The 27773-nt window shown below is 39.7% G+C and overlaps 2 protein-coding genes across 4 annotated transcripts; one reads left to right on the top strand and one right to left on the bottom strand.

The window, feature by feature from the left end:
* Window positions 1–263: 263 nt before the first annotated feature.
* Window positions 264–17116, top strand: clgn (calmegin). Of its 2 annotated transcripts, none has more exons than XM_079264854.1 (15): window positions 264–429; window positions 4012–4266; window positions 4342–4415; window positions 4525–4583; window positions 4734–4875; window positions 4963–5044; window positions 7559–7751; window positions 7821–8010; window positions 11252–11365; window positions 11450–11606; window positions 11714–11929; window positions 12423–12539; window positions 12623–12767; window positions 12854–12999; window positions 15840–17116. In XM_079264854.1, exons 2-15 carry the CDS (start codon window positions 4012–4014, stop codon window positions 15912–15914), a joined length of 1965 nt encoding a protein of 654 aa, XP_079120980.1. In that variant the 5' UTR covers window positions 264–429; the 3' UTR covers window positions 15915–17116. The 2 variants fall into 2 exon arrangements, with proteins under 2 accessions (XP_079120980.1, XP_079120979.1); XM_079264853.1 differs by having other exon boundaries at window positions 12848–12999.
* Window positions 17117–17185: 69 nt separating this feature from the next.
* Window positions 17186–21484, bottom strand: scoca (short coiled-coil protein a). 2 transcript variants are annotated; one of them, XM_079264856.1, is made up of 4 exons: window positions 21363–21484; window positions 20348–20419; window positions 20177–20257; window positions 17186–18587 (listed from the first exon to the last, which is right to left on the bottom strand). In XM_079264856.1, the coding sequence occupies exons 2-4, from the start codon at window positions 20364–20366 to the stop codon at window positions 18445–18447; spliced, it is 243 nt and encodes an 80-aa protein (XP_079120982.1). In that variant the 5' UTR covers window positions 20367–20419; window positions 21363–21484; the 3' UTR covers window positions 17186–18444. The 2 variants fall into 2 exon arrangements, with proteins under 2 accessions (XP_079120982.1, XP_079120981.1); XM_079264855.1 differs by having other exon boundaries at window positions 21367–21476.
* Window positions 21485–27773: the final 6289 nt, after the last annotated feature.

The raw sequence follows: 27773 nt of genomic DNA, 5'->3' as shown, positions 1-27773 counted from the left end.
GACGCTACATAAATAAAGTTGAATTGAGTTGAATTTGGATCACAACGTGACAGCGCCATGATACCTGATGGGAGGGCATTAATAACAGTGTTATATTCATCTTGAGGTGTAGGAACACTACATTTGTTCTTAAATTCATTCCTCTTCACATCTTTGAGCGATCACTGCCATCTCCTCCATTTTGACTGCACGTGAAGGCATCTTCACGCTGTCCACGTTTTACGCAAAGTGCGCGCGCCGCCGCAGACCGCTTCGCTGCACCGCACACCGTTATTTCAGCCAAGCAGTAATTCACATCTAACCGGTTTTCCACTCCAGTTCCTCACTGGGAGAGAGTCTTGTGCTGTTTTTTTTTTCTCGTTTTTTTTTACACCAAGGAGCAGTTTTAAGGAAAGTGTTTTTTCTCCCGCTGTTGCAAGAAGGCGCGAGGTTTGTGTGTGTGTGTGTGTGTGTGTGTTTGTGCGCGCGCTCGCGCTCATTGAGTCTCTTCTGCGCGACATCACTGCCTTTAGCAGGCTAGCGGCTGCTATTTATTCATTTCTGTTGTCTAATTGAAAGAAAAATAAAATCAGATCCCGTTTTTACATAAAGCGAAAATTTCCAGCTTCCGTTCTGCTAAAAGCGGCGTCAGCCAGCGGAGCAGGTGTTGCGGACATTCATGTCAGAGTTTGGGCTTTGCGGTGCTCGATGGCAGCCATGTTACCTCCAGAGAGGTGTCCTGTGATATTTAATGCACTTAATTTTAAAATGCCGATACTTTTGTACCAGGTAGTATTGATTAAGCTGATTAACATCACTGCAGGTAGTATTGATGAAGCTGTTTAGCATCAGAGGCTGATGAGAGATGTTGCACCATCATGTGGACTGTTTACCAGCAGGGCCGCATTAAAAGTGCGCAGGGCCCTGGGCCCAGAGTGCTCCAGGTGCCCTGTTTCACAACATAACAACGGGTACGGTTACATGGTGTTTTTTAATTCAAAATGGATAATTCGGAATTAAATAATTCAGAATTAACTTATTCGGAATTAACTTGTTCTCTTACCAGTTTACACGAGGATAATAATTCCAAATAAATGTTTACATGAAACACCTCCTAAATGAATTCCTCCGGGGGGGGGGGGGGGTGTTCTGATTGGACAGAGTGTGCACGTGACGTATGACGTATACCGGAAATAAACAAAGTTGGCTCCCTGCTTCTCATCTTTTCAGTCGTAACTTGTAAAAACTACACGATAATTACCAGTTTCGCCGCTATTTTTATTATAAATCTGAAGTACTAGCTCAACACAAGCATACTACTTTACTTTTTGCAGCAACTGAGAAGGAGGAGAAAGATAGACCACCTAACACGGGAGGCAAAACAACGCGCGTCATTGGGACAGGACAAGGTAACGAGCATACGCAGAACGACCAGAAGTTACTTAGAGCAGAATGAAGGTCTACATGACAGAGGAATGAAATAGATCAGAATTAAAATGCGAATAAATCCGCCACTTACATCGGAATTAAGTTTAATTCTGAATAGAAATTAGCATTAGGAATTAAGTGTTTACATGGTCGTTTTTCATCAGTTTAAAGCGGAACTAACTTTTATTCAGAACCTGCGTCCTGATGGGAGAAGGTGAAACTCCACAAATAAAGGGTGGGAGTCACAGCTCACTATCTTAGAGGCTGTACGCTGTACCTGCCTGGTGTGCAGGGCCTCAAGACTCAGCTGAGGCTCACCAATCAGCCTTCTGGACCATTTAATAATCTGACAGACTTTATTTCTGTCCTTCAGAGCCAAATTACCAAACCAGGCTACCAAGGAAGATGATAAAATCGATTCAATAAAAGATCTGTAAAAGAGAGAGGGAGAGCATTGTTTTGTCAATATTAAAACGTGACAGCTTTAGTAAGCTTTATATAATGGCTCTGGGGTGAAAATGATTGTTGTGACCGCTGTGAACCCACTAACTTGAAGATAGGCTGTTGAGTTGAAGCTCATACCTTAAAGATCATGTTAAAGGTATGAACTTCAGATATGTACAGTATAGTCAGCCTGTTTTTGTGTTGTGAGAAAAATGAGCCAATGCTGCAGCATATTAAGCCTGTAACTACATTACAGCAAAAAGGCATCTTGCATTGATTAATTGATGGCTTAATGTGTGGAGCTTTAAACCTTCATTTAGCAGGTTGAAGACGTCATAAATCGTCCTGTAAATTGATTCTGTTTTAGTTTCGACAATGTAAAATTAGTTTCCATTAAAACAATGCATTTCCAGAAACTTAACTTTTGCCAATTTACCTTTTTTCCCTCCTTTTGGGTGTCTAAAGTTTTTATCTCCCTCTTCTTAAGATGTGTTTTTGTTTCCAGTTCAGACAGGTACTTGTACTGGATTAAAACCACGAGCCATGTAGCTCATATTGCCTGTGGCAACACCACACAGCCTTATTCAAGTGCCTGATTCACTCTCTAGTGGTTTCATATATGCTTTGCGTTTTAACTGAACCCCAACAACAATAATACTGAACACGAATGCTAAGGATGTGAAGAAAGGAATTACAGATGTTTAAGAACACATCTTGGAGTTAAACACCAGGATGGCTTACTGTACGGTTTGCATTAGTACCTGGTTCCTTTTGTGTTTCCTGTGGTTACAAAGTTTCCACAGAGCCACATCTACATCATGCTGAACATCTCTTCCACAACCAGATGTGTGGTTTTTATTTTCAGGCTAGTAGATGACCAGTTTATCTTCTCTTGGACTCAGTTTGTCTTTGTTTTTCCTGCAACGTTGTGTCATATAATTGTTAGTTTTAACACCATCATGCAAGTTAAATGCCGTTTGTTCTACAGCAGAAACAAACTCTGTCTTGTTAGTTACTCAGGATCTAAGGAAATGTTTGATGATGTTTTATAGACCCTTTCAGCTTATTTATACCATCAGCTAGATATGTAACAGTTGGTCATCCCTGTCCGGTATCATTTAATTGTTTAATTATCATTATTTTGAGATAAGCACAATTTTTTCTCCTGCAACAATTGCCTTCATTCAGCTGCATTAAAACAGGCAGCTGAAATGGATTCAGATCTCATGGCTTTCAGTGTTTTGATATGTTTTATTAGTTTTTTTTTAAAGAAAGACATTTGAATTAATCAGGAGGGATTTCATTGTCTTATTTTTCAGTGACTACGGAAATCCTGTCATAAATTAGGGCTATTAGTGTCTCTGATCAAAATCGTTAGTTAGGATTTTGCTTTAAAAATGAAAAAGCCTCATTTTGACTAGTTTTTGTGCCTCTTGTTGATTGTATGGTTTATTTCCAGCTCTATTGATGCCGTGTTGTGTGCAAACAGGACTGCATCAGAATGAAAATGGACGTTAAGCTGAAAACTGAGGAAAGCCTGCTGGTCTTCTGTCTAATTCTTTTCATTTCCGGCATCTCAACAAAGAGTGGCGGTGTGGGCTGATCAGTGGTGGTTTCATTGATTTTGCTGTTTGATGTAATAATGCAGCACTCTGAATTCCAGCTTTGATAAAGAAATTGTCCATTAGGATTTTAAATGCATGTTAAAAACCCCTTCTTTGTTCTGTGAGAACGTTGGTGATGTTAGGATGTATTTGTGAAATCAGGCAGATTTTTACAGCATAGATGTGTCTGGATCTGGAGTTGAAAATGTCCTCTTTACATTGTTCTTCTTTTCTCCTGACATAATTGTGAGATAAGGATGCATTCAAGGACCCAGCTCTCACATTTCTCACATGATGCAGTAATGTGACCTCAGTTTTTTTTTGTCTTTCTTTTTTTTTAGGTCACTTCCTCTCACACACTCATCCCTCCATCACTTTACACACTTATGGTATCTATTTATATCACTGACTCAGCACATATACCTCATTGTGCTCCATAAATAAAACCTATCTCAGCCGCACCTGCCTCTTCTCTTCCCCCTCTCTTATCCTCCCCACCACGCCCCTCTCACCCTAGTTCATGTCACATTTTGCTCCCTTTCCTTTTCCGCCTCAGATGAAGCTGGGTGGAGGCTGGATGTGGCGCCTGCTGCTCCTGTCCTCGCTGGCAGTGGCAGGCATTGCGGCCCACGGGAAGCAGCCAGAGGCCGACATCTCGGATGTCAACGAGGATATGGGCTTGGACGAGGAGGAGCTGAAAGTCCTTATGGCAGAGGACGAGGAAGCAACGGTGATGGATGAAGAGCAGTCTGATGAGGCAGATGAAAAAGGATCTGTAAATCCTGGAACTGATGCTAATGTCTCTTTCCAGGTCAGAAACCAGTCATGAATCATCCCGTCTGGAGTTTAAACTTGTGATATCATGATGTCTTTTCATGCATTCCAGGTTACATATAAGACTCCTGTCCCCACTGGAGACGTGTACTTCGCTGAGACGTTTGACGATGGTTCATTGGACAGGTATTATGGGAAAAATTGCTTATAGAAAATACAGAATCCCATTTTAACGATGCTATAAAACAGTTTGAGTGGCTCTCTGCATCTTTAGCTGTGATGTTTATCTGTGAAGGTGGCAGCCGTCAAAGACGATGAAGGAGGACGCAGATGATGACATCGCCAAATATGACGGTTAGTTTCTGTTCTCCCCCTCTACTCATCAAGATGTGTGGGTGTGTGTTGTCATCACACACAGCCACTTCGCTCATGATTAAGATATTTCCAAGAAAATGTAGGATTTTTCTTCTCCTTTGCATCTTATTTTGCATCATTTGATGGTAGGGAAGTGGGCAGTGGAGCAGCTGAAGGAGAACAAGGTTCCCGGAGACCAGGGTCTGGTGCTCAAGTCCCGGGCCAAGCATCACGCCATTGCTGCGATGCTGGACAAACCCTTTGTCTTTGAGGACGAACCTCTGGTTGTTCAGTGCGTTGGAAGAAGCACACACACCTTTTTTTTTTTTTTTATCTTGTTGGTTAGAAAATAATGATAGAAAGTGTTTTCTGTTTGCAGGTATGAGGTGAATTTCCAGGATGGCATTGACTGTGGGGGAGCATACATAAAGCTGCTGTCAGATGTTGGCAATCTCAATCTGGTTGGTATACGTCTTCAATGTCACGCCCTAAAGCTGGATGCTTATTTTGATTGTTTGTTTTTCTCTTCTCAATAAGTTTAGGAAGATGTCACCAGATTAGTTAAGCTTGTTACATCCTCCACGAGAAGCGAGAACTTTTTCTTGTTCTCGAGGCTCCGAGAAGAACATGACGTCATTTTGTTCTCGCGGACGCGTTTGAAGACAGTTCTCGACACATCGGGCTGGCATAACTTTTTTCTAGAGAAGTATCGTGTGATTGGTCGGACATTGGAGGTGGGCGTCGTTAACATAGAGAAAGCATGAAGCGGAGTTGCTGCTTCCGTGTTTTTGCCGCTGCAGGTAAAACGGATTGTTTTAGTAAAACAACTGATCGACGTGGTGAGAAAGTAGGAACATTTTTACATGTGGCATTAAAACACTCGGACCCCGCCGTGTGCACGACCCGCCCTGCCGCGGACGAAGCTGTTCGTTAAACATGAAACTAGAAAAACACGCAGAGAGCGGAAACCTCCGCCAAACACAATGTTAAAGAATCCTTTTTAACATTTCCTGGATCCAGACGGTGATCTGGATCACCACCAGAAATCATTCATTCATTCATTCATTTTCTGAACCGCTTAATCGCAGGGAAGCTGGAGCCCATCCCAGCTGGCTTTAGGCGACAGGCAGGGTACACCCTGGACAGCTCGCCAGTCCATCGCAGGGCCACACAGAGAGACGAACAACCACTCATGCTCACACTCATTCCTAGGGGCAATGAGAGTAACCAATTAACCTATCTTTGGATGGTGGGAGGAAGCTGGAGCACCTGGAGAGAACCCATGCATACACGGGGAGAACATGCAAACCCCACACAGAAAGGCCACTGATCAAACCTCTCCCCAGCCAAGGATCAAACCAGTGACCCTCTTGCTGTGAGGCCACAGTGCTAACCACTGAGCCACCGTGCAGCCTTCACCAGAAATCAGTTCTTCATTTTCACATTTCCAACAACTCTTGAAATATTTATAAAAATCCCTCAGTAACCTTTTAAGTTATCTTGAGTACAAAGACGCTGGGAAAAACATAACCGGGTTCATTGCACATGAAAGCAGACTTCGCCCCCCGCAGTGATCCCTCCCCACTGCAGACGGGCTTCTCCCGGAGTATGTATGGACCTGCCGAACAGGAAGTTTTTTCTTGTTCTTGCAGCCTCGAGAGCAAGAACTCCGTTCTTGCTTCTTGTGGAGTATGATACAAGCTTTAATAAGATTATCCCCAGTCAGGTGGATCCAAATATTTCACTGTAAGAGCAAACTAGGGATATTTTGATTGTTTATATCTTTGGGATAATTATTGTCAGAGAAATAATCTTGATTTTATTATAACTGGATTATTACGTGTTGATTTCTGCCAAAACAGTATAAACAAATGGAATCACATTAACACGTCTCTGTTTTCATCTTTTGCCAACTTAACAAAGTAAAGTAACAAAAAATTCACTTTCCAACTAAATCCCCTCGGATAAATAATTAATAAAAAATTACATATTAACTCTGGATATGTCTCAGAGAAAACAGATGGAAAGCTTCCTGATGGACCTCTACCTGGACCTGGGAGGCTTCTTTCTGGACACTACATTATAAAAAATGTTTTTTTTAACCAGAGCAAAACATTTAGAAACAAGAAAAAACCTGCTTCTAGCTGCCTTTTGGTAAAATAGCTGCCGTTTGGAACATAAATTATACTGAAAGAGTGAAAATAAACAGGACCAGATATCTGAAATGAAATGCAGTTTCTTACACAGCTCATTGCACACTGAAGGTAAGAAACTGGATCAGACTCCATGTCAGTCATGTGTGAACAGAAAAACTATTCATTAAGACAGTTTTTTTTGTTTTTTCTTCTTCCCTAAAATGTTTATGAACTCTGTTTAACTTGTCATGTTGCACCGTAAACCCAACACATTATACATAATTACACAAACTGCAAATAACACAGTGTTACAGTAGTTAACATAGCATTACCCAGTTACTCTGCATTTACCTTTACTTTTGTCTGCAAAGCAAGTGTTTGTCCTGCAGGTGGTGAAACATTCAATGTATTTCCTCCTTTCCCTGCAACAGTTTGATGGCGTACTTTACAGGTTGGCGAGCCGCTCGCCACAATGACATTTTGGTCATTTGATAAGGACTACTAACCCATTTGTTTGTAAGGAATAACTCTTCAAACAAAGCAACACAAACAGTGACATACAAATGTTGTGTGCAGGTTGTACGGATCTGCTGATGGAGTTCAGACTTAATTATTAATGAAAAATTGGCGACATCCAGGGATCTTTATAATTAATTAGTTGTGTCGTCTGAAATCAAGTAATCGCAACACTTCTTGTGTAAACATACGGTACTGCTTGAAAGTCTTGAGCTACCCCCATTTATTTGATATATAAACTGTATGTGCTTTCAGAGGAACAGGAAACATCTGCAGGAATTTATTTAAGAGCTCCATTTTCATTTTTGCCGCTCTGCTCTGTAGGAGCAGTTCCACGACCGTACACCCTACACCATCATGTTCGGACCGGACAAATGTGGCGAGGACTACAAGCTGCACTTCATCTTCCGCCACAAGAATCCGCTGAACAAAGACGTGGAGGAGAAGCACGCCAAGAGGGCTGATGTCGACTTGAAGAAGTTCTACACCGACAAGAAAACTCACCTTTACACTCTGGGTATGGAACTAATAATTTATGTTTTTTTTGTTGTTGTTGTTGTGCTCTGCTGACTCGATCTGTTGTCAGTTCTAAACCCGGACAACAGCTATGAGATGTTCATCGATCAGTCGAGCGTGAGCCGCGGCAACCTGCTCGTTGATGTGGTGCCTCCTGTCAACCCACCAAAGGAGATCGACGACCCAAATGACTCCAAGCCAGAAGACTGGGATGAGAGGGCCAAGATTCCCGACCCAGAGGCTGTGAAGCCTGATGACTGGTAACTTTCACCTCCGTATTAGTAAACAGAAGCACAGTTTGGTAACTTAATGTGTGCACTAAAGGGGATTGTCGTCACATTCAGTGGTTTGAGAGGAGCTCCAAACCAAACACATTAATGACCAATCAAAAGTCGAGCAAGGCCTTTTTTTTTAATGGAAATGATTTATAATTCTAATATAACATGGGACATGCAAAACCCCTCTATAATAATAGCAGGGTATATTTATCGGGGGGGTGGTACAGAGGTGGGATTGGGTCTGGAGAACCTGGTTCAAGTCTCCAGAATGCGAAAAAAGAACCATTCTTGAGCAAGGCCCTTAGACACACACATATCTGTGTGTTTGCATGTCAGGGGAGGCAAGAATTGCGAAGGCACGACCATATAGAGCCAGAAATGGCATGAAATGATGTCATTTAAAAAAGATAAATAACATCTGACTGTTTAGTTTATAAAGACAGGTGCTGAGTGTGGATGGAAGAAATATTCAGAGGTGTCAGCATTGCATTGTTGAATTTAGCTTCAGCAGAAGGGAGACGATTCCACTGCTATTTGGAGACCTTGAACACACCACCAGGAGCCTCATTTAGAAAACAATACGTACACCATGTTCCACGCATAAGTCAGGTGTACAGAAAAATAGATCTGCGCATACAGCCTTGCAAACTTCCCACCTGCTGTCAGACTGTTGGTAACTTGTGATTAGAAAGTGACACATCACAAAGAGCTGAAATGCTCCGATATGTTACTGTAGATGAAATGAAAATGAATGAAAAATACTTTATTAATAACTTTATTGGTAAACTGTCTGAAGTGAAAATGGACTTGAAAAAACAGCTTCATGCATTTGAGCTTACGATTTACACCCGATCAACAAAACTAAACCACATTTAACATAATTTCTCTGCGTATTATGCCATAAAAAAATTCCACTACCTAAGCTTAATGAAAACTTTTCTCTGTTTATGTCACGTTAACGTTATCACACACCAGTGCTGACAGCTGGGCATGCTCCTGATGACACCACGGATGTTCTCATAAGGCAGCGATCCACACTGTTAATTCAACAAGTCACACTCAATATACTAAGACAAGAGGAGAGCCACTTTTTAAAAAAAAAAAAAAAAGCCACGCTACATATTCTACTATTCTGCTAGGAATGGTTATCCTAAATATTACACGGAGGAATGGTGTTCTGATGCAACAGTAACAGAATGTGGGTGTTTCTTTTTCAATATATATATATATATATATATATATATATGTATATGTGTATATATATAGATATATATATATATCTATATATATGTATATATATATATATATATATATATATATATATATATGTATATGTATATATATATATATATGTATGTATATGTATATATATATATATATATATATATGTATATGTGTATATATATATATATATATATATATATATATATATATATATATATATATATATATATATATGTATATATATATGTATATATATATATATGTATATATATATATATATATATATATATATATATATATATGTATATATATATATATATACCTGCTCTCGTCTGCAAAGAGCACTGGGGACCAGTTGCCAATCTGCTAAACCTTGCAAATGCTGACTGGGCTGCATGGTGTTGGCTGTAAATGTAAGCCAAAGTGGTGAACATTGAGCCCTCATACCACCGTCATGACAGTAACATGGACGGTTGTGGCCTGCTGGAGGTCATTTACAGGGATCTGGAAGTGCCCGACAAATCGGACCCCCTGTCTCTGCTTGCACAGAAGAACAGATAGCAGTTCTGCAGCTGGGTTTTTTTCCCTCAGTACATCTCCTGGTATACTGACATGTCTCCTGGTGTCTCCTCCACGACATCCTGGACGAGCTGCACTACCTGAGCCACTTGTTTGGCTTGCAGACACCGCCTCATGTTATGATGCAAAGATGAGCAGAAATCATCCAGAAAGGATGAAGACTGTTTGTGGTCATCACTAGCAGGACAGTTTCTTTATGGGGTGGTTTTCCTTATTAGTTCTCTTTTCCTCTTCTGTCCGTTTTATTTGTACAACACACAGATTATTAGCTTGTCCATCATGTTTGTGTTGAATGATTACACACATTTTTGTGTAAATATTGGCCTTTAATGTGTTGTGTGTGTGTGTGTGTTTTCTTTTTTTTTTTTCACTTAAATTTTATTGTAACATTTTGCACATTTTACAACACCAAAACAAAACAAAACAAACAAAAGAAAAAGTTACAAATCAGTGTTGGTTGACATAATATACATTGTCCACTTTTCCCATCGATCTTCATATTCATGTTGTTGAAGTCTCAAGATATATGTAAGTCTCTCCATGTTGTGAATTTCTTCTACAACGTCTCTCCAATTTTTTACTGTTGAGGGCTCTTCTTTGCACCATTTCCTTGTGATAGCTTTTTTAGATGCTGCTAGCAATATTTTTATCAAATATTTGTCTTTACATGGTATTTGTTTTCCTGATAAGGATCCAAAATACAGAGTTGAACATGACATGGGTAATTTGTATCCAAGTATTTTTCCCAACTCCTCCCAAATATTATTCCAGAACTGTGTTATTTTTGTGCACTGCCAAAAAATATGTGCATGTCCCACATCCTGTTCGCCACACAACCTCCAGCAAGGCTGATGTGTCGATAATGAAGCCTTTTTGATCTTTGGTGTAATGAAAAATCGTACAATGTTTTTCCAACAAAATATTTTCCAATTTCTGGAACTAGTTGTAGTCAGTTGAGTTTCACATAAATCATACCATACTTCATCGCTCATTTCTACCGATAATTCTTTTTCCCATTTATCTCTTATATAAAGAGTTGAGTTCTTCCTATTGGAAACCAATGCCTGATACAATTTGGATAACACCTTTTCCCCTTTGTTCTTATATCCATTATCGAGGATTTCCGTAAGTTTATTTGTTTCACCCGGGAGGTCCGGTTTAATTACCTTCTGATAGAAATCTCTAACCTGAAGGTACATGTAGAAGTCTTTGTGATCTAAGTTGTAGTTCTCTTGTAAATTCTGAAAACTTAAAATTTGACCTTTTTTAACAAAAGCGTTAAATATATTTAAACCCTTATTTGCCCAGTCCTTAAATTTAGTGTTCATAGTTCCTGGTTTGAAATTTGAATCATAAGCCATCCATCTAAATATCTGTATTTGCTTCTCTAATTTACATTTTTTGTGTGTGTGTTTTCAAGGGACGAAGATGCGCCTGCAAAGATTGAGGACCCTGATGCGATGAAGCCAGAAGGCTGGCTGGATGATGAAGCCGAGTTTGTTTCTGACCCGAACGCCGAGAAGCCAGAAGACTGGTGAGGACATTCACATCAGCAGCTTGTGAATTATGCCGTTTATCGCCTGGAAGCTCGCTCACGTGTTACAATCTTTGTGTCCAGGGACGAGGAGATGGATGGAGAGTGGGAGGCTCCGCAGATTCCTAACCCAGCCTGCGAGACGGCGCCTGGCTGTGGGGTGTGGAAGCGTCCCATGATCAACAACCCTCAGTACAAGGGCAAATGGAAAGCCCCTCTGGTGGACAATCCCAACTATCAGGTAACAGATCGTTTTCGTTTCATTTCCATGGATGTGTGATTGATAAAGCCTGTTATGTTTGAGCCCTTTTCCCCCTCATCATGTCCTCCACTTTGTCTTCCTCAAAGGGAGTCTGGAAGCCTCGCAAGATCGATAACCCAGATTATTTTGAGGACCTGCAGCCGTTTAGGATGACACCGTTCAAGGCTCTGGGATTGGAGCTGTGGTCCATGACCTCCGATATCTACTTTGACAACTTTATTATCACGTCTCACAAGGAGGTTGCGGACCGCTGGGCCTCCGATAGCTGGGGGCTGAAGAAACTGGTGGCCAGTGCTAACGAGGTCAGTGTGCAGCGCGCAGGAACCGAACTAAACACCTCATGTGTCTTTAAGTACACTGAATTCTTCCATGATTCAATTCAATTCAACTTTATTTGTATAGCGCCACTTCACAACAATGTTGTCACAGGGCACTTTACATACATGAACCAACATACACATCATTTTGAGCCACTTCATACATATCCTATAATAGAAACCAACTGATTGCATCAAGTCATGACTTCGATACGATCCCCCATCCTGAGCATGCACACGGCGACAGTGGGAAGGAAAAAACTCCCCTCTAACGGGAAGAAAACCTCCGGCAGAGCCCGGCTCAGGGAGGGCAGCCATCTGCCTCGACTGGTTGGGGTGGAGAGGACAGGAAAGACGGAACAACATGTACAACTGCACTTAATCAGGAAGACCTGTGGGAAAAAAAGAACAAAAAATGATGATGATGTGGATGGAAGAACAGAAAGTACTCACATCTTTGTTTGTCTTCCGTCACCAGCCAGGGATTTTTGCGCAACTGCTGATGGCAGCAGAGGAGCGACCGTGGCTTTGGGTGGTCTACATACTGACTGTAAGCCTGCCGATAGGACTGGTTGTGCTCTTCTGTTGGCCAAAGGTACCGAGCATGTTCTCATGTCCTCTGGTCTGATCACTTCCTTCTTAACCTGCCTCAAGCTGTTGATGTGTTTTTTTTTCCAGAAACCAGAGGATGATGATTATGTGTACAAAAAGGTAGATCTTCCCAAGGCAGATATAGAGGAAGAGGAAGAGGAGGAGGAAGAGGAAGCGGTAGTAGATGAGGAGGAAAAGGCAGCAGAGGCTACAGAGGAAGCTCCAGCTGCAGGTGAGACATGAATCTGTTGCTGACCAGAATTTGTTTCTTCCTCCTCACCATCACCGACTTTTACTTCTTTCTGTTTAAAGCAACAGAAGAGGGTGAGGCGGAGGATGATGATGATGATGATGATGATGATGATGATGCAGGAGGGGACAATCTAGAGGGCGAGGATGAGGAGGTTGAGGAGGAAGAAGGAGAGGACGAAAGCAAAGCTCCAGAGACGACATTAGAAGACGAGGTTTGTGTTAGTAGTTTTTATTTGACCTCAGTTGGAAAAGCTGATGAGGTTTTTTTTTGAAAGACAAGAAAATAGAAAAATTTAATATAAATTTTCAAAACTTTTTCCTTTTTTTAACTCGAAGCAAGCTGTATTATTTATTTATTGTTACTGTAGCATCAATCAGAGTTGCAACGGACAGAGATGTGATAAATGTGACAAGGCTGAAGTTAGCTTCTGATTCGCAGCTTCCGATTCGCAATATGTGTAAAGGGCAATTCCACTAAATCTTTGGAAAACTAGACGACATTAGACCAGGTCCTGACAAAAACCTACAAGACTTAAACTCATCAAACCTGAACTGAAATAATCTATATACTATGCAGATTCAAGAAAATGCCGTTTCTGATTTGTGAAACCTTTATTCTATTTGTGAAAATGCAAATAACGCTAATTTTATTAAAATTTTTGGCATCTGGACCACATTAGACCACGTCCTGACAAAAAACTACAAGACTTAGACTCTTCAAACCTGGACTGAAATATTCTACATACTATGCAGAGTCATGAAAACATAGTTTCTGATTTGTGAAACCTTTATTCTATTTGTGAATACTTTGTTTCCAATTTCACAATCATTTATTCATTTTCGCCTTTGTTGATCAGGATTGTAATAAAAAACACAATACAAAGTTTTTTGTCAAATGAAATTTTTAATAAATGTTTCAAAGCTGTTTAGTTGTAAATAATATAAAATAACAACATAAACAATGTCACAAAATAAAGAAAATAACAGTTTTCCATATTGTCACACTATTGCGTGAAGAAAAACAAACTCCAAAGCAAAACCAGTTTAGTTCTCATTAAAATTCCTTTGATCTTTGTCTAGAAATCCCTCTGCAAGGAAAATATAGATATCATGCTGGAATTTAATTGATACTGTCACTAGCCTGGATATCGTAATATCGATCTGCCCAGTCTTACAGGCCACTACAACTTGCTGATCAAATCAGAAACTGCATTTTCTTGAATCTGCATAGTATGTAGAATATTTCAGTCCAGGTTTGAAGAGTCTAAGTCTTGTAGTTTTTTGTCAGGACCTGGTCTAATGTGATCTAGTTTTCCAAAAATTCAGTGGAATTGCCCTTTACACATACTGCGACTCGGAAGCTAACTTCAGCCTCGTATAAATGTGCAACAGCAAAGTGACATCGTGTATTAATTCGCTGCACCGCTCGTATTAAAACTGCTGCTGATTTATTTTTAGTTGTTTTAGACAAATTCAGAATTTTCATAACAATTAATCTCCGATTGTCCAGACTGAGATCTGTCGGACTGCTGTGTGTTGCAGTGGTGAGACTGATAACTAATTAGTACTTTAAGCAACTGCACCGGGGGGGGGACGGGGACTAATGCAGCAGTCTGGTTAACCAGACAGTCAAACCTTGGAAAATATTTTATTTGAATAAAACTTATTTAAAATTAAATGCTGTTTAGTTGCAGTTAAAATACATTTAAGACATTTTACATCACAGACTGTATATAGAAATGTACAGTCTATGTTTTACATTTATGACTTTTATTAAGTTAATCAGACTTCTGTCTGCAGACAGAGGCTCCCCCTGCTGGCCAATGGGAAGAATACAGACTAATGCTGTTCCTGATTCTCTCCTCCCCGTCTTGTTTACCAGTGGTCCCCAAGGTTGGGTCCCCAGGTCCCCAGGTTTTAGGTGAAATGCTTTAAGAGGGTATTTCATCTAAATAAAAACACGAGTATAATTTACATGGAACCAACATTTTTGACACTCATTTTGAAACCAGCTTCCTAAGTAAATATGTGATGGACATTAAAATCTGCTCTACAACAGCATTTTAAAACATATCCTTACCCGAAATACAAACAAAAATTTCAATTTAAATTAAAAATTAACTTTAAAAAAAAAAAAAAAAAAGTAAGGCTAAACGTTGATAGTTACCTAAAATGGTTTTATCCAAGGACAAGATTCAGCCAGAATGGTGGGTTTCTGGTTAGAAGCGAGCTAATGAAAGCATAAAGCCAAGCATGCTTTTAGCAAATTGCAGGTGGGGGTCTAAGGCTTTTTGGTCGGTGCATGGAGGGGTTCATTAAGAAAACTACCGGTAGGTGAGTAACCGCTGTTGCATACAGTAGTAGTTGGTTCAATAAGTGAGTGAGAAAAGAGGCTTCAAGTTGCAAACGAGATTTGGTTATTTTTATTTTCTATTAAAACTCAAGATAAAACCCTTTATTGATCCATGGAGGGGAAATTTCACTGTTACTGCAGCTCAAACAAAAAATAGAAGACAAAACAACAAAATTAAAACTGACACAAAAGTTTGTACAATAGTAAAAAAAAAAAAAAAAAAAAAAACATAAAAGAAGAAATAAGGAGTGTGTACACACAGCTTCACCCCGTTTGATGTGTAGTGTTATAACACAGGAGAATATGAATATATAGAGACGTATTAACTGTATAAGTAAATGAGACAAATGACAAAAAAAAAACTCAAACATCAGTAAATATCCGTCCTACTGAGAAACTAGGAAAGAAAATGCCCTTTTTTTTCTAAAAGTATCTTTGTGCACGAAGGGAAAATTAATCAGAGGATTCATACTTCTATTAATCTACTTCCAGAGCAGAGAGTAATATCCACAAAAGTCTTCCTAACACATCATGGAAGCACCAAAGTAACTTGTGCACGACCATGGGGAAGCAGATTGTTTTCACTGCGACCACAACGCTTCATTTCAGGCTCACTGCTGAGCCTACAGCTTAATATACACTTTATTCTAAGTGTTAATTAAACTCCTTTCGCTCTATGTATTCTATTCTGACCCGCAGACGAAGGATGCAGGAGATGTTGCCGAAGAGAGCCACAAACAAGCTGTGAGGAAGAGGAGGGTACGGAAAGACTGAGGAAGGAGCCTCGTCGGCTGGCTTCTCTCTCCAAATGGAGAGGAGGTGGAATCCCTGTCGCTGCTCCCTCCTCTCTGAGCGGAGCAGCATGCATTTCCTCCAACCTAGCCGGTAGCCTGAAGTCACCTGGCTGCCCCGATCCCACATCCACACCCACCCTGGTCAGCAGTCTCAGCAACCACATCCCGCATCACGCCACCTTGTGTTTCCTCCTCCCATCAGATGGGCTCCCTGGCGATTCAACTCGCCGCCTTCCTCCATCCCAAGCTTCTACGCTTTACGTTCCACAGACTGTTGCTGTTAACAACCCCGTCATTCCCCCCCCCCCGTCTCTAGTGTCTCCCTTCTGCACATCGTATATCTAGCAGTCTGTCTACGACGGCAGCGTCTGCACCAACGTCAACACCCCTTCAGATCGTTTTCCAGCATATCACAGGGGCTACGTCTCTAAAGTTAGATTTTTATTCTTGTTTCACAGAACATGTGTGAGGACAGCGTTTCTGTCTTGATGGAAATAGTTTGGGTTTTAAGAACAGGAGAGAATGTTGGATTTAGAGAAGAGGCTAAGGGAGATGCTACTGCAGTATATGCAGGAAATTCACCCCGGTTTATGGTTCAGATTACCTCTAAAAATGGATTTTTCTGGTTAGATAAAAAAATCATCAGTTATTTGTTGTTTGTATGTTTTTTTTTATATATATATATACTGTTACAGTAAGTTCAGGATTAGTACTTATAACCCTATTTATTGGTTTTATGCTTGTTTTCTGCCAGTATGAATGAAGGTTTAATTATTGTACTATTTTGACGGGACAACTTTTAAGAACGACACACTCACTACAAGTGAAGCTCTGTGAAAAGGTGACGCGTCAACGCTTGCAGGAGTAGGTGCATTTTAATTGCCTTGGCCATCAGGTGTAGGACAGAATTCTTCTGGTCTCTGCAGCTGGACATCAAACATGCCTCGTTCCGTCGCCTCACGGCAGCATTTCCCACATCTTGGTAAGATGAAGCTCGCATCCTAGTTGGTCGTCTGGGAAAGACGACGTTGTGAATTTCTTTTTCTTTTTTTATTGTCTCAAGCTTTTGTAGTTCCCCTCTTGCCAGATGTTGGCACATCTACCTGTTTACATCTGTTTGCAAATTGTACATTGCTCTTGGAAATAAAATTATTTAATACAGAAGACTGCGATCAAACGGGATTATCTCCATCTTGGAAATTATTTTCTCTTTGTGTTGTATGATGCAGGCGATTAAACACTCAGAGAGAGTAGTGATCTGATTTTTATTAAAACAAAGAAAAGGGTGTGTGAGTGTCTACACACAAGATGTTACCATCATGTGTATGAGGGGCATTACACACGCCACATAAATACAACCATTAAAACATCAAAACAACCTCAAATTACACCATATACAGTGTTCACAGCTCCATCCAGATTAGACTTTTATTCCTTATTAAACCGTGCCAAATTGTTTAAGATTAATGGTTTTAATGGAGTCCAAAGCTGCTTATATGACTTTCCACAATCCCATCCTTATTATGAGGCAGCAGACATTGTGAACACACACCGCTTACTGCTGCACATCACATGGTTAATCCCATCCTGCAGATGATGCATCTCAGGCCTGATGGGATCAATACCGCTGATGGCCTCCTAACTGCCTTTGTTCCTCCTGCACATCCGCTCTGTTCTTGTCATTAACAAGAGAAGCAAGACATCTGCTGAATTTTTGACCCTGTAAATACTTCAAGATGGGAGGAGTGATTATTTAAACAAATTACTTGCAATAAAAACAGCTGACTGTTGGTTTTAGTTTCTGTGCTTTACTTGCTTTTGTAGAGCTCTGCACATACAGTATCCATTAACTACTGCATCTCAGTAGCTTTATTCAGTCTGCAGTTTGGTTATTATTAATATATGTCATTACATCTACTAATCTGCCAAACAAACACTGGAGATTTTACTCGTACATGTCATCTAACAACATTTTTTCACTCTGTAACACTGTTTAGTTCAGCAGCTTTTAAATAAAGATCCAAAAGCAAAGTCTCAGACCAGACTGCAGCACAAAACACTCAGGAAAAACATGACTGTTCATTCATGGTCACGTAGTTTGTTATGTTTATGACTTATTGACTTAAAAGGTGTTTGATACAGAACATAATGTAAAAACTTTAGGACGTTTTTAAGTAAAAGTAAAAAGGATCATTTGAACGCCATCTGAAGCAAAAAGGAGAAGTTTTAAAAAGGGCAAACAACCTTCAGCCACCAAATAAACAACTTTTTCTGTGTTAGTGGTTAAAGGGTGATGTCAGGAGCATAGAGAAGAACGCTGAGGGCCAGATTCATTTTACATTTATTTCTGAGTCAACTGAACGGGCGACTAAATCCATTTTAGTTTGTTTCTATTTACATTGTTGGTTCTGACTCAGCTAAACAGTTTCCAGAAAACAAACCCGTGTTCATGTCTCTGTGGTGGGCTTCCTCTCCCGGCTGCTGACTTCGGGGTTTCCTATGAAACCTGCTCACTTCCGCTTGCCCTTGGTGTCGGTGGTCTGGAAGACACTGGATGCTGACATGAGATTCTCGATGTACTGACCCAGAACCTGGTTCTCAGACTTTAACTTCAAGTTCTCCTCTTTGACTGCATCGACCCGAGCAGAGAGGTCTGAAACACACCAGAGAGAGAGAGAGAGAGAGAGCGAAATGAAACACAAACAGATGCTTGCTTCCCGTGTCTTTTGGTTTCCATTTCATAAATAATGTGATGGATGCTCTTCACAAGGCTTGGACAAACACAAAACAGTTTGCAGTGTATTAGATAAAGTAAATATGGAAGCAGAGACGCAACAATCCCAATAGAAGGTCAAGTCCATTCAGGCTGTTTTGATTTTTTTTTTTTTTTTTTTTTTTTACAGCAGCAAGATGTCACATTTTTTCTTAGTGTCTTAGTTAATTTATTATGTTTTGTTTGTATCTTACAAATTTATGGACACGCGTGTTTTTTTTTTTGTTTTTTTTTTTAAATTCTCCCAGGGAGGTGAAGATGGAAACACTTCCATTCCCATAAGGAGCAGCGAGTTTTTCACCTGCTCAGTGTTTGAGAACTTCACATCTAACACAAGAAGCTGCGCCGCTGAACCAACTGAATCTACTGTCTTTGTAACTTCTGAGCCGTATTTCATCTTAAAGCGGACATTTAGAACGAGTCACCTTAATGAAACATGTAAAAAGTTCAGCTTTCCTCAGTTTTTGCTGTTTTAAATCACAGCATTTAGGTCATTTAGGAAAAACTGGGCTGTTTCAAAGTTGAGACTTCACAGCTGAATGTAGCCGTCACAAGATGGTGAAACATTTACAGTTGTGCCGTATTCCCGCTGTAATGATGTGATGGGTAGGTTACCTGCTGTAGAGTTCATGAATATGCAATTGAGCAGAGCTAATTTTAATGTTGCTGATTATCTACATCCTGATCATGAAGCCTGTATGTAAGTTACACATAAAACTCGAGTTTCACGCCACAAGCATCCATGATATGGTTGGATGCCTGTCGGGTCTGTGTTGTCCACCACCACCCACAAGGCTGGGAACCTAGAAAAAACACTGGTGCCCCAAATGTCTGTAGAAAAAAGGAAAAACCTGCTTTTGTTCTTTTGTTTGTTTGAAGGGTTACAAACCAGGAGATTTTTTTAAAAAAAAAAAGAGGGCAGCGTCTTTCGGGCTCCCCGAGTGTTTGAGCTGCAGCTGTAGGCTGTCCTGCAGCAGTCAGGTGATACCACTATGTGCAGGAGAGACTGCCACGTAGGAAGATAAAAAGTATTGCTGCAGGTCACCCCCCTCTGTCTATGACCACCCTTTTCTGTCCAGCAACTGTGTCATAAAGCTTTTAGAGCCAAAAGAAAATACTTTTAAAGTATGTATAAGCCTATATTTTCCCAGTGAACTATAGAAATTTTATACATCCATTATTTAGTTAAACACAAATCCACTGGAATAAAGAAGGTTACAAAATAAAACATTTTTAAAAAATCCAAAAAAAAAAATCAAGGGGAGTGGGATAAAATGGATTTCAAAGGTCATGACCAGTCCTACACTGATGCAAAGTTACTTGATTTGTGTAGTTGTGGATTGGTTTTAAAATCATTTTGTACATATTTAAGACCATCCGTAGTACCTTGTCTATACTGCCACTCAGTCCAGCATATTCCAGTCTTGGACAACAAAATATTTAATAAATGGATGAAATGTTTTTATTACCTTCCAGTGTGTGTTGAAGTTCCAAAACTTGGTTTATCAACCTTGTCTTCTCCTCCATCTCCACCTGGTTTTCCATGTCTCCTGAATAACAGACGGACATTTACTTTTTACACATAAAAATAAAAATAATCTATTAGAAACGCAAAGCAAACCTTGTGTAAGAAAACATACCATCTATGTCGCAGTTCATGATAAAATCTTCTTTCTCCTGTTTAGTATACAGGGCTGCAGATCTGCTTTCAGCTGTAGGAGAAACAGCACAAAGTGAAAACTTCAGAGCATTTCCTAACAGAGGAGGATTATAAGGTGGTGCTAATGGCAAACCGATGGGCAGAGATTCTCGGCAGCATCCTGTTTGTGTGTCAGTATAAACTCAGAATTGGGTTGTGGGATTCTTTGTGTTAAAGTTCATAGTGTATAAGAAAGTCAAACTTACAATATGAAAACAATAGTAAAGTATTAACAGAGAACATAAGAATTTGTGTTAAACCAAGATGAAAATGATGAAAACAGAAAACCAGCTTTCACATAATAGTAGATAATAGACCTCTGATCACCCTAGTCCATGTTAAAGCACTGTTTTAAATAAGAAAGTTAAACATGTAAAAAGTGTTTCAGTGTTAGTGAGGAGAGGAACCACACCCAGCCTGAGGTAATGCTGACCAGCTAATCAAAAACATTTAAGATTTATCTGACGCTGTTCACTTTCCCATAAGATTGTTAAATGCAGCGATGCAAAACACAAATTAATGCGAAATTTCAAACGCGCATTCACAAAAGAAAAATCGTGAGGGCTGATAGCATCATCATCCATCCATCCAGCCATAACAGGCTCAAACACAGCATCCTTGTCCGATAATGGGTGCTGTGTACATTAGCTGCAGAAGCTAACTATCTTAGCGGCTAGTCCCGCTAATGGATCTGAACTCCAAGCGAATTTAAACACTAAATACGGGACATATTTCACACTAGAATGAACAAAATATAATAATATTGACAGACATATACATTGAAGCAATTCTAATTTAACTACATTCAATATAGGTTTCGTAGAAAGAGGAGCTAACAGTTAAAGCTAATAGCTGCTCATGGCTAGTTTTAGCTTCAAGTTTAAAAAGCAGGCTGAGATTATTTTCCCCCCTTCTCGATTTTCCAAAACAAAAAAGCTAATCGTAAATATACCCACCTACAATAAAAATGGATTGTCCCCTTAAACAGACTAGTGTGCTGATGAGGAAAAGGAAGATGATGATAACAGCTGAAATTCATCAATTGACATCATCGCTTTGCGCACGACCTCTCCGGCCGATAGGGGGCGCAATACACCACACAAAGAAAGCTACGCTGAAACACAAATACTGCAGCCCTAAAGAAAACGATATTTTCCATTATTTTGGGGAAACATATCAGATGTGAGCGAGCATAATTACCGCTTACAAAACATGTTTATGTTGCTGTGCGTTCTGTTTTATTTGCCAGTGTTCCTGCATGCACGCAGACTTTGCTGATTACTGTAAACATTAATAAATGTATGCTTATGTGTGGTATTCCTGCCGCAGCGTTTCAGCTCACTCTGAAGAGTCCACATTCTGCTGTTTGTTGGCCAAAACAACCCCTGGGGATGCTGTCTTTCCAGCCAACACCAGTCTACCCAGTTCATTCAGGCTTAAACCTTTTTTGCTTCACTTTTGCTTTGTAAACACGAGTTTGATACTTCCTACAACCCCCCAAAGGATGCTTTGTCAGTGACACAGAAATTAGTCAAAACATTAGAGATATAATTTTACTATATAGATTCAATTTTAATTTTTCTTTTTTTTTTTTTATTATCAGAGAAGCATCTAACATTAAACTACCTTCGACACTTTGTAGATTAAATTAGAAGAATTTGAGCGTTTTATTTGATAAACTTGGTCATTTTATTGTTTTGTTTATTGTAGTATACATTTAACTAATCTTGTAGTGTAAAATGAGTGTGAATCAGTGTCAAAGCAGAACTCTTGTTGTTGCCTTTTGTAGGTTTATCATGATTATTAATTAATTTAAATTTCTCATCTTGTGGAAAAAAAGCATTTAGTGTTACAATTGTTCATTTTGGGCGAGGGGGAATTAATATATGGTGTGTGTATTCCTTAGTTGAGTGTATAGAAAATTTTTCAGAGTATTTCTTCTTGTTTTATAATGAAAAGATATATGTAAACATATGTATATCCAGGATGCATTAAATATGTATAGATTTAATTAGCAAAATAGACGTTAAATAAGCTCATTTAAACTTTTTAGATCATCAACATTTCCACCGTGAACCTGTCATTTCTTCTCATAAGTGACTCGTAGGATCCAACTCCTTTCTGAAGTTGCTATCTTCATCACCATAGCAACACGGCAAAACAACGCAAAACAAAGGTCAAAAGGCCAAAAATAAATAAACAAATAAAAATTTATATATTTTTCTTATGCTCTCCATAATCTGTCTAGTCGTCCGATGACACAAAACTTGACAATTTCATACTGTACGACTCTTAATAGGTCAAGGCTGAGTTATCATCAAGGATCTAGTAATTCAAGTAAATTGATCATGGAAAATATGCTAAACTACAGTTCAATACCAGCAAGGCCTTGCATTAACACTTAATCTTGCAGGTTTATCCAAAACGTCGATGACCCTTGACTAAGCATTGTTTTAATTTGAACTTTAGTTTTCCCCACTATTGCTCTGTTTTCTCAGACATCTACAAGATATCCAGAAAGCCAGCATCCACAGACTGAAGGGAGGTCAGCAGCAAATGTACAGGTGTATTTGTGCTGAATATTTTATGACAGAAACACAAAACATGTCCTGTATTGCTTTCAAATCCAGATGTTCAATTCCACTTCTAATAGCCCTGGAATGATCAAGGAGTTGTGCTAAGTTTGCAATCACTGGATGCATGAATAGGATGCTTATTAATATCATTAACCGTCAGACTTTGTAAATATACATGAATGCTAAATCATAATGGTTCCTGGTTGTGGTGTGTTTGGGAATGATGTTTTAAAGAGACTTTATTGTCATATTTCTTGAGCATATTTAGTGTAAATGAATGAAAAGCAAAGCCTTGTTAGAAGCCACACCTCAGTTCTTTTACAGAAAAACACACCCACATAACCACATTGGTTTTACAAACTTGTGTTTCTACCTGGTCGACCTTTGCCCAGTCGCACGTTTCTAACATCTGCCTGTCATTTACGAATGTTTTCCTGTTCAAAAAGGCAAACAACATCCAGCTGATTGTCACAACAAAACAACACTTTATAAAATTATCCAAGTAATTTGATTTTCCCGGCTGTAAGAATCTATGTTGGTGTTTGGTTTGGTTCCTTATAATGAAACCAAAAGTATTCACCTAAGAACAGCTGTACCTGCGTCATCTGCAAGCGAGATCGTCGTGAACGTCCCATCATGCTCGTCCACCGCAGCCTCCAGGGCCTGAGTCTCTTTGTCGTCCTCCAGTTTGGACTTTTTGCAGATTTTATCTCTCACAGTTATTCATTACAGCTTTCCGTTTTTGCTTCTGTCTGTTTGCCTTCTTTCCTGTGGCCCTGCCTGCTCATTCACCTGCTGCTCTAGACATTCACATCGTCACGGTTACCTGCTCTACCTGACTGGCAGCTCAGGTTACATAGCTGTCACGGGAACGGGTCACCATGGCAACCTCTGCAAGAGGAAAATAAAATAAAATAAAAAAACACAGGAAAAGTACCAGGGGTCAAAGATCAAAGTCCACTAAGATCATGTGAAACGCAGCCCCCCCCCACACACACACACTTACACTAACACTTATATTAACAGCTGTATTATTGTGGAGCTTATAAACAGGCTGCTTTACAGTAGCTGACAGGGTGATATATAGATCCCAGTAACTGTGATAAAAAAAAAAATTAAAATAATTTAAATCTAATAATTAACCATCAAGCGTTTTATATCGTGTTCAAAGAGAAATATCCAGCAGCTCCAGATGGCTGCATTGGATCAGAGGGGGACAATCTGCCCTCTGCTGGCTGAAAGCAAACACTGCAGCTGCAGTTCACAAGAACACATCATGCTCATCAAAACATTTTCAGTGTCCAAATGTAAGTCAGCAATAACTTCATAAATCCTTTTGTGCTCATTTAGTTTATTCACAAGTAAAAAGGCACATCAGTGAACTAAATACACAGAAAATCTCATATTCAAGAATTTTCAGCTGCATTTGATCAGCCTAAAATATTTGAGACACTCAAAATGATTGCAGGACCATAAAACCAGCTGTGTTTGAACCTCTCCACGTAAAACTTAAGACCACAAAATTATGTAATTTTTTGCCTGGAACAACCAGAAACTTATACAATACATGAAATGAAACAGACCCTTGGCTAAGATAAAGTTTCAGCTCCTACACAAAAATCCACAGACTATATATGTTCTCGGGTCTTTTCAATGCTAGAAGACATTACAAAGGCATACTGGTGACTGAAGCTGCAGGATTGTTAACTGACTTCAAGACAGAAAGGCAACGTAAAAACCTGAAGGAATAATACAACACCAGCTGAACCAAAGCTTTCTGCAAAGTTTTACATTCTTTTGTTTGTTTATTTTTAGTTTAACAGTATATTTTGTTTTGATCACAAGCTGTGTTGCAAGCATCTCCTCTTTTGCATTTTACCTTTTATTTTGTATTAGCTTAGAAGAATTGGGACAAAACACTTGTATATTCACTGTCATGGTGTGACGATGTTGGACCCACATGCACGATCAAGCAATCTGGAGAATGTGAAAATAGTTTATTTGGTGAACTGAGGGGATGGTTCCGGAAAGACCCGAAGGCGGGGTTTTCTGCAAAGATAGATTTATGAGTAATGGGAATGATGGAATAATTCTCAGGGAAGTGAAGATGTCCTACTTGTTTCGGAGTTGCCGTGAATTCGGGTGGTGTCAGGAGGTCCGAGAGGATGGATGTTGGCAGTGGGTGCCAGTGAGGGTCCTTTCGGTGGAGGGTGGATAGGCAGTGACAAGCTGATCGGATCCGGAGGATAGCCAGTGGAGAGAATGCCAGGTTATTGGTAGGGAGTGTTTGCTGGAGATGATTGGCTGCTGGGAGGGAAATCGCAGGTAGCTCAGGAGAGTCCACAAAGGAGTGTCTCTGGGAAAAAACAAGAATTTGTAAAGTTTCTCAAAGGTTAGCGGATACAGGAATTTGCTGGAGGCTTAGGTTTTACCACAGAGGCTCAACGCTCAAGCGACGAAGGACTGGCAATCGGCTCCAGATATAGTGCTGGTAGATGATCTCTAATTCTCCACAGGTGTGCAGGTCTGCACACCTGTGGTGAAAACACCCTCCAGAAAATGGTTCCTCTGGCTCCCTCTGGTGGAACCTGAAAAATGTCCCAAAGAACCCACACCCCCTGACATTCACATCTTCATGTTGGAATCATAAATCAGCTGGTTGGTAAATAAAGTTATCCTTATGATTATTTGCCTCCATTTTAAGTGCAAATGACTCTTTCCTATTTATGAAAAATTAAATGCTATGAATAAACTAAATCCCCAGATGTTTGGTTTATTAGAAATAATCAATACTCATTTTAAATATAAGTTTGAATTGTTGTTCCTGTACTATTCAAGTAGACCTGAAGAAGCCTCTGTCAGAACATACTTTGTCGCTCCACTGATTCACTCACCACTCTATAAGGTGGTGAGTGTAAAAAATGTGTTCAATAGCTCTAACATGCTAATAGCTTATCAACCAGTCTCATTGCACCAACTGGGTACCCAGTGACATAGTGAAGACGACCTGATGAAATTCAAACTGAGCATCAGAATAGGGAAGAAAGGAGATTTAAGTGGCATTTTCACACACAACCATCTCTGGGGTTCACAGAAATATGTATGTATGAGTGTGTATTTTATTATTGCGGTGTGGTGTCAGTCAAATGCAAAGTCAAGATCTACGATGAAAGATGACGACAAGACAAAAGTCTGTATTCCTTTATCTCTCTCTTCTCTTCTCCCCTGTGATAGTCCACAGACCAGATGCCTGCTTTGGCATCAATGATCTGCCAGCGTTATGTTAGGCATGGAGCACACACACACACACATGCGTGTGTAGAAACATTGACAAACACACACTCACTGAGCGGAGAAGAGGCTGTAAAAGAGCACTCATCCATCTGTCCATCTCCCAGCTACTCTGGTGCTGCACATCAGGATGTTCGTGTCTCCTGCAGAGATGTCGCGTGCAGGCAGCTCTGCAACCTGAAAACGAGCAAATCGAAAGGAAAAACTTCATTCAGTCTTAAACAGATTAATCCTGAAATTCACTGAATTTCATTGATGGACTGAAGCTGACAGTTTAACCTTTCAAATGCACATTTTTAATCCCTGGATTTTCATATATGTACAGACTTCATTAGCAACCTAGATGTTAAATGAAGCTCATTTAAACTTATTTTAGATCATTTGATGGAAAAAAAAAAAACCAAAATCCCATTTCATGAGCATGACATCAACATTTCCACCGTGAACCTGTTATTTCAACTCATAAATGACTCGTAGGATCCAACTCCTTTCTGAAGTTGCTGTCTTCATCACCATAGCAACATGGTAAAACAACAGAAAACAGTCAAAGGTCAATAAATAAATGAATAAATAAAAATTATATTTTTTTCCCTAAAAAATAAAATAGATAATAGATAAATGTTGACCACAGTCCATAGCAGAGCAACTGCTAACTGCAGACAGCACAGATAGCGCTGATTCACATGTCTGCCATCTAGTGGTGGAAAGTGGTAGCAGGTTTAAGTCTCTGGCCCAGTGTTTGTTGCAATTTTGCAACTTTTGCATCTAAAGGGTTTAAATAGAGATATTAAAAAATAAGTCTTGATTTAAAATCGTATGTATGCTGACAGTGTTCATACATGCTGACATGTTTCTGTCAATCATGTGATTTTCAGTTTCAGCTCTGTCACTGTTCTGGTACGCAGGGGTGAGTTTGAAGGAGGGGGCGTAGGGGAGGTCATATCTTCTCTGTGTCTGGAATTAACGTCAGATCCAGAGAGAAGACATCTACTGACACTATGGCAGCTAACTAAGTTTAGTTCAGGATGTTGGATTGGTAGCAGTGTATTTAAACCCTGCTTTTGTGATAAATTTTTCCCCCCTTGGAGTTAAAGACCAATGTTTCTGCTGCTGCACAAGGTCTCATAAAATGAAAACTGGATTGTGCTTTAATGGGGTTTAAAGTTAATAATGAGTATCCAGCTCCATAAGTACATGGCACAGACAAACTAGCAGACCTGAATCATACATTGGCTAAACTCTGCTAAACGAGCATATTAAAACATTAAAACTAGATGTAGTTAGTGACTCAGTGTCATTCATGCTGGCACTGTTTGGTCCAATTTAAATCAACACTGGTCCATTTCCATAAATATTACAATACCTTTGGAACAAACTAAAGATGTCTGAAACACATCAGACTTAATTAGCAGACTTGTCAGAGCTTGAAATCATCTCTGCACTAGTCGGCTGGTTACCTGTTGATTTGAGTCAGGTGTGTTGAAGCAGGGAAACACTTGC

Source organism: Telmatherina bonti (genome assembly GCF_933228915.1).
Source record: "Telmatherina bonti genome assembly, chromosome: 3".
Lineage (NCBI taxonomy): Eukaryota > Metazoa > Chordata > Actinopteri > Atheriniformes > Telmatherinidae > Telmatherina > Telmatherina bonti.
This window is presented reverse-complemented; position numbering and strand designations above follow the sequence as displayed.

What these genes read in the sequence shown, in the direction of transcription:
- clgn (XM_079264853.1), top strand. Translation starts at nt 4,012, where the DNA reads ATGAAGCTGGGTGGAGGCTGGATGTGGCGCCTGCTGCTCCTGTCCTCG. An exon ending in AACTCACCTTTACACTCTGG is followed by an intron (nt 7,752 to 7,820) that starts GTATGGAACTAA and finishes ATCTGTTGTCAG; the next exon opens with TTCTAAACCCGGACAACAGC. An exon ending in GCCGAGAAGCCAGAAGACTG is followed by an intron (nt 11,366 to 11,449) that starts GTGAGGACATTC and finishes CTTTGTGTCCAG; the next exon opens with GGACGAGGAGATGGATGGAG.
- scoca (XM_079264855.1), bottom strand. Translation starts at nt 21,445, where the DNA reads ATGAATTTCAGCTGTTATCATCATCTTCCTTTTCCTCATCAGCACACT. An exon ending in CATGAACTGCGACATAGATG is followed by an intron (nt 20,258 to 20,347) that starts GTATGTTTTCTT and finishes TCTGTTATTCAG; the next exon opens with GAGACATGGAAAACCAGGTG. An exon ending in ACTTCAACACACACTGGAAG is followed by an intron (nt 18,588 to 20,176) that starts GTAATAAAAACA and finishes GGTGTGTTTCAG; the next exon opens with ACCTCTCTGCTCGGGTCGAT.